Raw genomic sequence first — 14,550 nt, forward strand, 5'->3', positions numbered from 1 at the left:
GGTTGTTAAAGAGAGCTATGTAACTGTATTATTTTAATATTAAAATTAAGTTATATAAACTTACAGGTAAATAGGCTATCTTAAAAACAATCCTTAAAACTCATTGGTTCCTAATTTTGTCAATTATGTTTTAATAGTCTCGATGCTCTTGAGGTGATTTCTGCCCTCTATCTCTGTGTTGGGGAAATACTAATTAATGGTGTGTGACTGCACGCTGCTTCCTTGAAATTGGCCATGGTGGGTGTACTGATACCATGGAAACTGGCAGATGCTCCGATCAGGACCTCGTTTGTGGTCTTCTTGATCCTAGACTTAAGAAGCGCTGGAGAAGATCACTTAATAATGCAGATTAAACTTAAAAGGGTGCCGTGTCGGTAGCCGTCACTTTGTGAATAGCACAGAAACCGAGGAAATACATTTTTTCTGATATTCAGAAACTATTATCCAGTTCAGCAAAGAAGTCATTCGTGTCATTGACAAACGAGTAAAGTTCCAACGCATGTCTTCATTGTTTGGTTTTTATCTCACTTGTTAACGTAGACAAAAATATCAACCAACATTCTGGTCAGAACTACACTCAGGTGTCACCTGCAGCCATAGATTGGCTATGGATACAAGGGTTTGGCAAAAAACCGAAGAAAATGTGCTATGAGAAACAACTTGCTCTCTGGAATTTACAATAAAAAGTATTATTTACTTTATTGTTTATAAGTTGTGTTGTAAATCTTTGTATCATAAAATTCAGGATAAATTTGTGTGTGTGTATGCACATACACTTGTTTTCTGGAGATCTGGCTGTTCCCAGAATACCACTGCAAAGAACCTCACACAGGAGGGTACTGTCTGTGTTTTCTAGATGAGGAACTAAGGAACAGAGAAGTTAAGTAACTTTTTTGAGGCCAAACAACTAAGTTGTGGAGCCGGGCTTATAATTTAAGCCCAGGTTGGGGCACCTGGGTGGCTCAGTCAATTAAGCATCAGACCCTTGGTTTGGGCTCAGGTCATGATCTCGTGGTCCATGAGTTCTAGCCCTGCATCAGGCTCTGTGCTGACAGTGCAAGCCTGCTTGGGATTCTCTCTCTCTCCCTCTCTCTTTGCCCCTCCCATGTTCTCTCTCTTTCTCTCAAAATAAATAAATAAACTTAAAAAAAATTCAAGCCCAGGTCTTCTTAGTGCTAAGGTTCCTTTCTTTCTACTATTTTCATTGCTTCCAGAATCAGATTCTTTCACTCCTACTGAGATCAGAGGCGGTGAGAGGACTGACAGTGGAGCTGTGAATGGAACCTAGAAGTAACTGTTTGAACACATGATACCTCACTGGAGGCCAGGCCTAGGGAGGGGCCCCCAGTGGAGGGCATGGGCAGCTAGAAGCCCCAGGAGGCCTTTAAGCACCTAACAGTGAATGCAAAGGCAATTTGCATTTCTGGTTTCCTATCAGTCTTACACAGTGTCCTGCCACCCTTGAAATCTTCCCGGCCGGCTGGCTGGAAAGTGCTACCTTATTCATTCCCCCTTTGGATGTTTCCATGCCCATCTTCCCTTCTGAATCCCTCTGGAGGAATAGGGAGGAATAGGGAGAGGAATAGGGAGAGGAATAGGGAGAAATGTGGCCTAATAAGACCAGTTAAAACTGACAACCAATATTTGCAGGAAGTGTTAGAATTTGCAAGCCCTCTCATTAATACTGATACCTCCCTGGTCCTTTGCTCCACCCCCACGGGACAGGAAGAAGAGGCAATATTATCTCCACTTTCAAGGCCAGGAAATGTCAGAGAGGTGAACTCCCAATGTCACACAGCATAGGTTGAGACTCAAATGCAGGCTCAACCCCCAATCCTCTCCTCTTTCTACTTCACCATGTGGCCTCCTGCTGTATCTTGTAAGAGTCACCTGGTTGGTTTAATGCTTCCCATTTCAAAGCATCTATATTTCAATTCTTTTAATAATGGCTGTCTATAGCTTACATTTGGGCACATTTTGTTCCTTCCCTCCACTATTTAGAAGTTCAGCATTCTGAGGGTCACTTCTCCTCAGGTTGCCCTAGGGTGGCCTTGCAGTAGCTGATAAAGCAAACAGCATGTATTTCTAGGGCTTCGGGCTCACAGTCTTATGCATGGGGCGGAGATGAAGAGGGCACAAGCTAAACTTTGCATCTGAGAAACAGGAAGCAGGGTCCACCTCTCAGAATACCCTGAGGGGGTAAGGAAATCAGAAAATACTTGTATAAAAGTTTCTACAGCAAAGTAAAATACAAGCAGCCATGTGGGCTGCTGGGGTTAATATGTAAAGTTAAAAAAAAAAAGCACAAAAGAAAACTGTAAAAGCAATATAGTTACAAGTACCCTAACCCACCCACCCACCCACCCACCCACACACACACACCTGTTCATAAAAAGCTGAAGAAAACACACCAAGTGATAATAATAGTTGCTTTGGAGTGGAAAGTCTGTGGGTAACTTCCGTGTAAGTTTCTACATTTTCTATGAGTTATTACTTTTTATAATAGCATAAAAGATCATCCTTCACTTGAAAAATGCTCTTCAGTACAGAGAACAAACTGAGGGTTGCTGGAGGGGTGCTGGGTGGGGCGATAGGCTAACTGGACAAGGGACATTAAGGACGACACTTGTGATGAGCACTGGGTGTTATATATAAGTGATGAGTCACTAAATTCTATTCCTGAAATCATTATTACATTATATGTTAACTAACTTGGATTTAAATAAAAATGTTAAAAGATGCTAAGGGGTACCTTTGGCTCATCTCTTTCCCATATTCTTATCACCGCCTCCAACTGGCATACTCTCTCTGCCCTGCCAGAATTTTCTTTCAATATCAGAAATAGAATCTTGTTTATCCACCCATTAAAGGTCTTCCGCCAATGCTTGCTCATTTTCTTAAGTATGATGTACTGTAGGAGACCAACCTCAGTCTCAGGAGAAGCCTACAGAAGTGCCGAGCATGAAGTGTCAGGATGGCTATAATCTTCTCTCAAATTATGCCACAAAATTTTTAAATCACATACATGTTTTTATTTTAATTTGTACTTAAAATGATTTTAATTCTAAAGATCACATGTATGTATATATACAATATGTACACATGTGTACATGTCTGTGTGTAGATATACAGATATAAAATACTTTCATATAAGTAAAAAGTTTTTTCTTTCTTTTTTTTTATAATTTTCTAAATGTTATTTAATTTTGAGAGAGAGAGAGACCGAGCAGGGGTGGGGGAGGGGCAGAGAGAGAGGGAGACACAGAATCCAAAGCAGGCTCCAGGCTCTGAGCTGTCAGCACAGAGCCCGACATGGGGCTCGAACCCATGAACTGCAAGATCATGACCTGAGCCAAAGTCGGACGCTCAATCGACTGAGCCACTCAGGCGCCCCTTTTTATTCTTTTTTAAAGAGAGAAAGAGGTAAAGCAAATGTGGCCACGTGTTGAATCTAGGGGGAAGGTGTAATGGTGTCCCCTGTATTCTTGCAATTTCTTTAAATGTTTTGAAATGTTTTCGTAATAAAAACATTTGAGGGGAAAAGCCTTCCATGGCTGTGACTGCCTATACAGACTCTTTGGTCTGGCCTTCACTGTCACAATCTCACCCTATCCTAAATTAAATCTCTGCCATGTCTTACCTTCACTTCATGCCACCAGATTTTACTATGGAAACAATCTCCTTCTTATAAGTTCTACTTTCAAATGCATGCACATTTTATAGCAGTTAATAAAATATGCACTTTTTAAAAATTACGAGGATATTAGAAAGAAAAAACAATGTAACCAGATGAGAAATTAACCATGTAAAGGATAAATGTATGACACGGTTCAGACCCTTGGATTAATTAAATATGAGAGGCATGGACCAAGGAAGTAAGAAGTCTACACTGTCACAATTTGGTGACTGAAAAAGCTGGTAATACCCAGTTTGGCTTAGTGTTTCCTCACTGGCTAAGTTCAAGCTCCAGCTATCTCACTTAATACCTATGTGATCTTGGAGTGCCCGGGTGACTCAGTTGAGCACCCATCTCCTGATTTCAGCTCAGGTCATGATCTCACAATTGTGAGACCGAGCTCTGCATCCGGCTCTGCACTGAGGATGCAGACCCTGCTAGGGATTCTCTCTCTCTCTCTCTCCCTCTGTCTCACTGCCCCTCCCTGCTCATGCTCACTCTCTCTCTCTCAAAATAAATAAATAAACATAAAAAAAAAAAAAACCTGTGTGATCTTGGACAAGTTACTTAGCCTCTCTGAATGTCAATTGCCTTGTGTGTAGAAAAGTGACAATACCTAGACCTCAATGGGTGGCCATGAGGATCACATGAGAGAACAAACGTGTAAGCATGCTGTATTATAGAAAGTGCCATATACATTTAAAGTACTATTGATATCATTCCTATGAAAGCTTGACAAGCAAACCCCCTCACATCATGAACATAAAAACAGCTCAAAAGATGATCAGGGCATAGAGGAATTTGGAATTTTGGAGTACTTGTTCAGAAATTCACTCTTCCTTTCTAGTAGTTATATAAGCCAAAAAGCCCCATGAGGATTCCTGGTTTGCATATAATTTTTTTCAATCCTCATGACTTGTTCTTTTTGCTTAAAATACTAGTCAGACCTGAGGCCGACCTTCCATTTTTGAATCCTCAAGTTGGATTAGGATGTAGGGGAGAAATACCAAAACTCAGAAGGGAAATTCCCAAATACAAACACAAAACTGCCCTCGACAAGGCCTTTGTTTGTGTAGGGATCACACGCCAGGGTAAGGTTCCTAGGTGGTACTGACCCCCATTTCCTGCTAATCTGTCCCACAAAAGGCATGTCTGAAGGCACACTGGGTGCTCCCTGTGACTGAAGGGCAGGCAGCCCCAATGTCCCTTCCAACCATGTAAATACAGGCAACATCATCTACCTTTACCACTCCTACCTACCCACCTCAATCAGCCTTTCTATGGTGAATTTACAGCACACACTGGCCTGGTATTCCCTCTGCTGAGGTGGAACGCTTACCCCTTGGTAGTGGGCATTTGTTGGCAAGAGTCATGGTTAGCTTTCATTTCAGGTGGCCTCCCCACCAAGTCTCACCATGGCCATCTCCTGCCCGTGGAAGGCAGGTACCATATCACATTGATGTTTGCCACTCTACTCCTGGGCATACTATAGCCCCCCAATAAATGTTCACATCATTGCACTGACTTCTGCCCACAAACTCTTTTGCATTTCCCAGGTGACATCAAAGGGTCTTTGCCATCCATGCATGCATCTGGTCTTACTAAGTCATTTCATTCATTCATTTACTCATTCATTCAACACTGAGTAATGTGTCATGTGCCAAGCACAGTGCTAGATACAAGCAGAAGAGTGACCAACAGCAATAGACATTCTCAGACTGTACAAAGGGCAATGGAAGCATAAAGGCAAGTTCATTCTTAGTTATGCTTTGGGACGTAGTAGGGAAGGGAAAGGCTTCCTAGAGGAAATGATGTTTCTGCTGGGCCTAGAAGGATGAACAGGAAGGAAGTCCACGGACAGAGAAAGGAAGAGCAACAGCTTCCTGGATGGGAACAGCATGAACATAGAAGGAGAGAGGCCAGAACATGTATCTGTCATCTTGTTGCCTGGGGCTAGTGTTTTGGAGTGGGGAAAGGTGGATGAGACCAGAATCAGGACTAAGGCAGGATAAGAAAGGTCCGAATGCCATGCTGAACAGGTTTATTTATCCTACAGATGACAAGGACCCAACATAGATTTCTGGGCAACAGCATGCCATGATTTGTTTTTACCAAGACTGCTTATCATACATTAATCTGTCCATTTATCTGCTCTCTGCCACAAGGCTGGGAGCATGTGTTAAGCAGGGACAGGGCTTCACCTCTCTAGCACAGTGACTGAACATAGGAGGAGCTTATCATGGGAGGATCCAGGAGAAGTTCATATTCCAAAGACAGGTGAGAGCTCACTGTCCTCCATTACCTGCTCCTGGAAGATGAGCATGGAGAACAGGTCATGGGTAGGGGCATGGAGACAACACAGTGGCTGTGTCCATGGGGCAGCAAGGCTAGCCTGACTCACTTGGTGAGGAGTAACAGAATATAAGAGTTGAGAAAAGCAGAGGCACCCCACAGGGAGTGAAAATCAGGGAGAAAACTGTATTCGTGTAAAATGAATTTTATGTGGTTGGAAACAACATGGAATCAAGAAGTCCCCTCTAAGCTACCAGCTGGGCTTTCTACATGACCCCCTCCAGCTGGTGGAAAGTTCCAACCGGGGGCATGCCTACCCACATTCTGGCTCCAGGAAGTGTCTACCCAATCATGAGGTAATCCAGCTACTCATCACTTCCTGAAGTTGCTCAGCTGAGCCTGGGCCAAGGGACTCACAGATGGGGAGGGAGGGTCAGAAGGCTCACAGTGTGCACAATTCTAAGAACAGGAGGCCGAGACGGGGGTTAACAGAATCACCCTACACGCAACCGGGGGAATCCCAGTGACCATCTCCAGGCCGAGGAAAGCATCCACCCTGAGCCCAGGAGCCAGACCTGCCCCAGTAGCAACGAATCTCAGCTCTGCTGGCTAATCGAGAATTGCACTAGCAGTTTTGTTTTTCTAGGCTGGCGGGCCCAACATACTGTAACAAGAGTTGTGTTTCCTTTTCCTCTATTCTGGGAGGGGAAATAACAATAGCAGGTATTATTACAGAGCACTGTCTGGTACACAGCAGGTAATGCTGCTTCTCTAACCCTTAACAACCGCACCAAGTAGGGATTATTATTTGCATTGAAGCCAAAAGACTGAGGTTCGGTTGTATCCTGGTACACAGTAGGATGAAGATGAAACCCCGACCTGGCCACCTCCAAGCCAGCACTCCCCACACCACAGCGAGCAGCCACACAAGCAAACTAAACAACGTGGACCCGCTTTAGTCACGGAGCCTGTGGGATTACAACACCTCCTACCTCTACCAGACCCCATAGAGAAAAGACAAAGGAGCCCATTTTGAGGTCGGTCTCCTGGAGCCAGTAAAGACACAGAAAACAGCAAGTTAATTGTCCACAGTACTGCCAGGAAAGAGACACAAATACAGTCCGGGTAGACTGTTGCCTGCTTAGTGTATTACCACTCTGAGCTCCAAAGTCCCCCTTAGCCCACACCCTCCTTGGTGACTCCAAGTTTTACCCCTGATTCTTGTGTAAAACACTGCAAGGTGTCTTCTGTTGGAGGAATTCAAAATACTGCGGCAATCAGCAGAGAAGTAAGGACCCCACCGAGGGGAATCACGGCAGGTCACCCCACAGGGCAGGGTAAGAGCTGGGGTGGGGGTCCATGGCAAGAACTGAACCCATTGCCTGAGGCAGTCACTGTGAGACCGTAGGTATGCCATGCCCTCTCTGGGCCAGTCCTCCCAAGTCAGAACTTGGGTGTCATCCTGAACTCTGCCGTCTTCCTCATCCCCCACAGCTAATTAGGCACCTGATCAATCCTCAGACCAACCTCTGTAATTGGTCTTCAATCTGTCCCCTCCTTACATTAGTTTTGCACTTCCCACATCTCACCCGATTACTGCACTAGCTTCCCAGATGGCACCTACCCCTGCCTCCAGGTGTTCCCCATTCTATCCATCCTTCCAGCCGGAGGGATTTTTCCAAAACACACATCTGCTGGCCTCACCTCCCTGATCACCTGGCCCCTATATCCCTCAGGGTAAAGTTCGATCTCTTTGGCTTAGCTCTCAAACCCTGTGTCTGCCTTCTGCTCTCTTTCTGGCTTATTCTCCAGCCATTTGGAACATTCACCCTTTGCCTGTATTTCCCTGAATGCATTGTGCTATTTCAGGACCATGTACACTGTCGTTCTCTCTTCCTTAGAAGACTCTTCTCCTTTGATAACCCCTGCCAGTCCTTCAAAATTCAACTCAAATAACACCTCTTCCAGGAAGCCCTCTCAGATAATGCAGTCTGACTTAGATGCCCTCTCCTTTCAGCTCCCTAGCTCCCCTATACTTCCTTCTATTGCAGCTCCCCTATACTTCCTTCTATTGTTGATCTTTCTTTTCTGTCTCCCGTACTAAGTTTCCTAGAAAAGAGGAACTAAGCCCAGACAGGGCCCAGTTGATTTTTGTATCTGTAGCAATACCTAGGTGCCTGGCACAATGCTTGAAACACAACAGGAATTTCTGGACAGAAACATGAGTGGGTTTTCACCCTGGGAAATAGGTCCCTCTGATCACAGGTTAGAGGATCTTTAAGCTTTGGGTGTCTGTAAAGGCTCATCAGTCTACTAGACTGAGTTCAGTTACTATGGGAACTGCTCCTTCTACTTGACCACACTCTTGCTTTATGAGGTCCTATGTGGTCACAGTGAACTTTCTTGACCCTGAATACCAGTTACCACAAATGATGAGCAGCCCCTGGAAGCAGTTTTGTGGTCACAGTAGGGGATGGGAACAGGGAGGGCAGCCAGAGGCCCCTGAGCTCCAAGACTGATGACCTCTGGCCCAGGGCCGCTGAAGGCTGTGCTGCGCAGGGCCTGTAGGGCCAGCCAACCTCAGTAGTCCTTGCCTGAACGCTTCTACTTCTGCCTGCTCATGAGTTAGTTCTCAGTTATTGAAGAGTCCAGTCTTGTGAAATGTGTTTGGTTTCAAGTTTCCTGTTGTTGGTCTAGTATTTAAAAACTGCACCCCACCTGCTCCCTGAGAGAGATAAGGTACCTGTGGTCTGAATAAGAAGCTTCTTGCAGTCAGTCTCTATGTGCAGAAAGCCTGATAGGTGAAATGAAAGTGAGGAAAGGGACACTTCTTTGGCATCATTTCTTTCCTAGGAGCTCAGAGTTTTCCACAGCAAGAGAAGGGACGAGGGCCAAACGGGCACTGAGCCCTTCCCGGCAGTGACATCAGAAGGGACTGGGCTCCTTCTTCCTAAAATGATTCTCCTCCCTCACCCCCTCACTGACCTTGAGATCAAAGTGAGCAATTTTCTTGGCATGAAGGTAGTTCACACCGTCCAGGATCTGCTTGATGAAGCTGGTAGCCTCCTCTTCACTCAGCGACTCCTTCTGGGCCAGGAAGTCGAAGAGCTCTCCTCCCGACACTCTGCAAGACACCGGTGTGGGGTGGGGCCCAGGCCCAGTCAGACCTGTGTGTCAGGGAGCCAGGTCAAAGGGTGCAGCTCCTGAACCTGACCCCCACCATCTGGACGTATGGCAGGATCCCCTCACCCGTCTCTGGGGCTTTGTCCAGCCAGCACCAGGGACTGCTGTTTCTTCTATTCGCTGTGTTCTTCCCTTTGGATCACAAGGGTATGAGCCACTCTTAGGGTGTTACCAGAAGGGCCTATGGTTACCCTAGGTGTTACCTCTCCCCCACCACGACTGAGGTAGCAGAGGACAGAAACAAGTACTGCGGGATGACAGAGAAGAACATATACTGGGCCAGCAGCTGGACACCTAGGTTCCAGTCCAGCCCTGCCACTGACCTTGGACAACTCCTCTCCCCCTCTCCAGTCAGACCTCAGTTTCCCCATCTGCAGAATGAGCAGATGGAGTAAGATGGCTCCTAAAGCTCCTTCTTGGATTTTATAAAAGATGGCCTCTTCAGAGTCGAAAATCTAGACATGGTCCCTAACTGAAACGTAAAGACCTATCTAGAAACCCAAAAGTGCTACTTTTGTCCTCACACTCCACACTCTTGCACCTTATGGTAGATATGGCAGGAATGGAGACCCACGGAGCAGAACAACCTGTCCTATAAATGCTAATTTACAGTTTTTAGAGATTTAGGGTTGCCAGATACAATACGGGATTTTTATTTGCTAAATCTGGCAACTCTACCGGGCTTGTCTGTCCTCTGACAGACGCTGGGGTATTCAGCCAGGATGTGCTTCTCGGGGGCTGGGTCAGAGCCAAAGGTCATCCCAGGGAAAAATCTCAGGGAGGGATCTGGGCCAGGGGGATCACCTGGAGACTTGTTCAAAATGCAGATCCCAGGCCCTACCACAGATCCTACCAAATCAGATTCTCTAGCCCCAAAGCTTTGGAACCCATATTTTTTACAATAACATAATACTAGTAATTAATATTCATTGACTACTTACTCTGTGCATAATGTGTGCTTTATGCACATTATCTCATTTAACCATCATAATACCTTGTGAGCTAAGTACTAGTATTTTCCTATTTCACAGTTGAAGGAACAGAGGCTCCGTGAGGTTAAGTGACTTGCCTAAGGTCATAGAGCTAGTAAGTGGCAGTCAGGATTCAAACCCAGGAAGAATGACTTTCAACCACTATATCATACTAAGTGTCCTCAGATGATGCTTCTATGGCTAGAATGGCCTCTGTCCCACTTTGGGGAATCACTCACTCCCTGCCACCTAGTTCACCCTAAACGGCACCAAAATTTCCTTTTCTCCTTTCTTTAAAAATGCCCAGAAGCACCCATGGACAAGCTAATCAATCTCAGCATCCTGAAAAACAGAACAACTGGACACAATGAGGTACAACAGTAAGTACACAGCAACACTTATGACACCTACATCTGCTTAAGCCTCTTGTTCAGTGCTACCCAACAGAACTTTCTACAGTGATGGAAATGCCCTCTATGAACACCGTCCAATATAGCAGCCACTAGTCACACGTGGCTACTGAGCATTTGAAATACGGCTAGTGCAACCAGGAACTGAACTTTAAATTTTATTTCATTTGAAGTCATTTTAATTCAAAAACTGAAATGGTGTGAAATATTTTCCCGTAAACACAGCTTTGTTGTTTTGGTAGGATTGTATTTCATGCTAACCACTGCACTGAGAATGAACTAAATGTGCTGTAAGTGTAAGATACACATTGGGTTTTGAAGATGGAATACGGAAAAAAGAATGTAAAATATCTCATTAATGATTTTTATATCGATTACATGTCAAAATGATAATATTTTGTACATATTGGATTGAATAAAAATATTAAAATTAATTCACCTATTTCTTCTCACTTCTTATTTAATGCTGCTACTAGAAAATCTAAAATTGAATATACGGTTCATATTATATTTCTATCGAACAGTGTCAATATAAAGGGTATCTCATTTAGATCTAACTATTAGTTTACAGGAAATACAAGACATAGAGGAAGAAGTTAACTAATGGCATGAGGCAGGAATAAGCCAAATCCAGACTGTGAGACAATCAATGGGACAAATGACCTAGTTTTTCCAACATTATTCTCTCTCCTTTTGCATATGTTTGAAATCCACTATAAGTGAACAGGAAACTTCTGGGGGGAAGACTCCATGATCTCCCTCAGCCGCGCTCCCACATAGACCATGATCACCTGGAATTTCTTTCATAACAGATGAGAAAGCCAAGGCCCACAGGAAGCAAAGGAGCTACACAAGGTCTCCCAGTAAGGCAGCGTGCGGTCAAGGCCGAGTCCAGGCCCCAGCCACAGTCCAACACTGTCTTCTCAGACTAACATGTGACGGGAGATAAGCCGCCCTAACTCTCTCAGCAAGGTCTCTCAGGAGCTGGGGGTAATGGGAACGTCTACCTGCTCACCTTGTTCTGAAGAGCAAACAAGTTGGTGCATTAAGGAAGGCACTCAGCACAGTGACCAGCACCTGACTGTGTCCCATCAGCAGGGACTTCTGCCATGATGTTATTATCTGCTTCTCACATATGGTTAGTGCGGGCTTAAGTGGTGGGAGAAGGTGCTGGGAATGCAGGGAGGCTTGGGTGGGGTCTGGACTCAGGGAGCAAGGGGATGAGACAGGTGTAACAGGCAGGCATCTCTCTGCAAAGGCACAGAGATGGGGGCAAGCGCAGGGCATGTATGTGGCAAGAAGTCCCTGTGCGCTGGCCGGCTTCGGAGATGAGCTGCAGACCTGCTGGCGTGCTGGTTCTGCCACTGACTACCAAGTCACTCTCCACCTCAGTCTTCTCTCATCTGTCAAATGGGGTTGAAAATATCTCCCGTTAGTAGACAGACAAATGCCAGAAGCCTCTGTTCCTGCTGGGGTGTGAGCTTCTCAAGGGCAGGAGCCATGAATCAGATCCTCATCCTCAGGGCTGGTGTCTACCACGTGACAGATGCTGAGTAAATATTTAGAGAAAGTGGGGCAGGGTGGTGGTAAAGGGGTGAAGAGGGAATGAGGTGAGAAGGTGCAGGGGTGCATACTATCTGCTCGAGCTGCAGTGCCCCTCTACTCAGCTGGGTGTGGCCTAAAGCATCTGTCTTGGTGTTGGCAGTGAGGCTTGTGCACTACTTTTCCATGTGTTTCATGGGTGAGGCCATCCTCTGCCCCACCCCTACCTGGCAGGTGCTGGAACCTGAACCCCTCTCACCGGCTGAAGCAGAAACTCTGAGTCTGCTCTGCAGACCCAGGTCAAAGGGCCAGGACAGTGGTCCCAATCCTTCCTAACACAGACCCAACCTTCCCCTTGGGGTGCGGCACGTGAGAGTCCCAGGGCTGAGCTTTTCTTCTTCCAAAACAGGAATGAGGAAAAAACCCAGCCTCACTGCCCCCTGGGAGGGGGGATCTCGCTGTAGAGTTGGACAAGTGCTATGAGACCCTCGATAAAGTCCCAGAAGTAAATACCACGCACCATACTGTCATGAGGCATAACAGTGGCAGAAGGGTGCTTGGTTCCGAGTTTACTTGGAGCTGGCCACCGGAGCAATGCGCCTTCCCAAGCATTCTCTCACTTGAGACTCATATGCACCCTGAAGGTAGACAGAACTTCTGGCCTGACTTTTCAAATGAGGAAACTGAGGTCCCCAAGAGAGCAAGTGACTTGCCCAAGGTCGCACAGTAAGCCACAGAACCAGGAGTCACAGCCAGATCTTCTCAGCCCCAGTCCACTGTGTGTTCCTCTCGCCACATTGTCTCCACATTATAAAGTTTGAATGGGTGCAAAAAGGAAAGCTCAAGGCCACCCCAAGTACTGGGTAGGCCTCTGACATCCCTGTTGAGCTGCATTTGAGCCCTTATCACACTGGGCTATTGTTACCTGTCTGCCTCTCTCCCCAGCTAGGTTATCTTTGCTTCCCCAGCACCTTGTGAAACAAAGACATTCAATAGAAGGTGGGTGGATAAAAGAACAAAGGGGGGAAAAAAAACATTAAAAATATCAACATGATATAGCATATTCTATAGCATATAAAAGTGAATGCTCAGCATCTGCAAGAGACCTGTCCAGACCTGCTCAAATCCACAGGGCCCCTCTGAAACACAGGACCCAGCCTGGCCCTTGTTTTCTATACTTCTAGCCCCTGCTGGGTCCTATGAGGCTGTGGCCTCGGGCACACCCTACCCTTCCTACCTTAAATAGAATGCTGCGTAAGTGTAAAAGAATCTCATGATAACGTGGATGTGTCCTGTCACCTAACACCACTGATGTGAAGGCCCAGGCTGGGTGAGGACTTTAGGGGACAGTAATCAGCCATTTTGTTTGAAGGTGTGATCTGAGCAGGAGACTGGGTGAGACATGGTCTCCTTTGGATCCCAGCCACGGTGGCCCTTAGAATATTCCTCAGAGTCTTGGAATGGTGGAGGCTGATGAGCCCACAGGGATAAACGTCCAAGTCTGGACACTCAGGCTGCGGACACTCACATCAGTGCTCAGGCAGCTCTCCTCAAGGTTTTGTTCATTTTCCCTCTAACATAGTTTTTCCCAAGGGTTTCTCTTCCCCAGAGCCATTCCCCATCTCCTCCCAAATTTCTCTCCTCTCACATCCCAAACCTCTTCAGCTTAAAGATGAAAAGCAAAACCCAATAGTCTGGGTCTCTTCTCCTCTCCTCTCAGCATTCCCAGGATCAGTCCCCTTCCTGCTAAGCTGACCTTTGCCTCTTTCCTCCCCACAGGTTGGTCTGCTTGCTAGAAAACCTTTTCAGATGCTTTCTTGGATGTGTACTGAAATGATCTGTGTAGATAGTGATTTGGAAAGGATCCTGCCAGAACCACTTGGGCCCAAGACGGTGCACTCAAGTTAGGGCACTGGAAAGCACTGCTGACCCCGTGGGGTGATCTGCCAACCCATTCTCTGGTATGCAACCACACGGGTATCGCTTTCCATTAGCAGGGAGCCCAGGAGGCTCCAGAGAGGTCAGGGGCCTGGATAAGAGGCCTGCCAACTCCCCCGCCCCCCCAGGGCTGACTTACATTTTCAGAGCAAGCTCCACATATGACATGAATTAATCTACCGAGATTTTGAAAATATTCTTTATGCCATACAAAAGTCAACTTACATGGCAAAACCAAATCCTTCCCATCCCTGCTTTCAACAGCCCTGACCAGAGACAGCTATTGCTAAGGAGGTCATGGATGGAGTGATGACAGTTTAAAGGGACTTAACTCAGGGCTGGGTATGTCTTCTGAGTACTAGTCACTTTAGCAGAAAGCAAAAGCAAGCCCTGCCCCAGACAACAGTTGCTGAGAGGGACAATGGGATTGGGGTAAACCCATCCACAAAACCTGCAATTTCAACTGAACAAGGCGGGCACCGATAGTCATGTTTAAACACTGGGCAAACCCACTAACCTGTTAGGGCACCGTGAGGAC

The 14,550-nt window shown here is 46.1% G+C and overlaps 1 protein-coding gene across 3 annotated transcripts in view; it reads right to left on the reverse strand.

The window, feature by feature from the left end:
• The window catches only part of DAPK2 (death associated protein kinase 2), a 125,872-nt gene that overhangs the window by 43,205 nt on the left and 68,117 nt on the right, over positions 1 to 14,550 (reverse strand). For all 3 annotated transcript variants that reach the window (XM_049611758.1, XM_049611757.1, XM_049611759.1), the window contains one exon: positions 8,954 to 9,092. In XM_049611758.1, the coding sequence (XP_049467715.1) occupies positions 8,954 to 9,092 (139 nt within the window). The remainder of the gene's footprint in view (positions 1 to 8,953; positions 9,093 to 14,550) is intronic.

Source organism: Panthera uncia, assembly GCF_023721935.1.
Source record: "Panthera uncia isolate 11264 chromosome B3 unlocalized genomic scaffold, Puncia_PCG_1.0 HiC_scaffold_1, whole genome shotgun sequence".
In the NCBI taxonomy this organism is placed as follows: domain Eukaryota; kingdom Metazoa; phylum Chordata; class Mammalia; order Carnivora; family Felidae; genus Panthera; species Panthera uncia.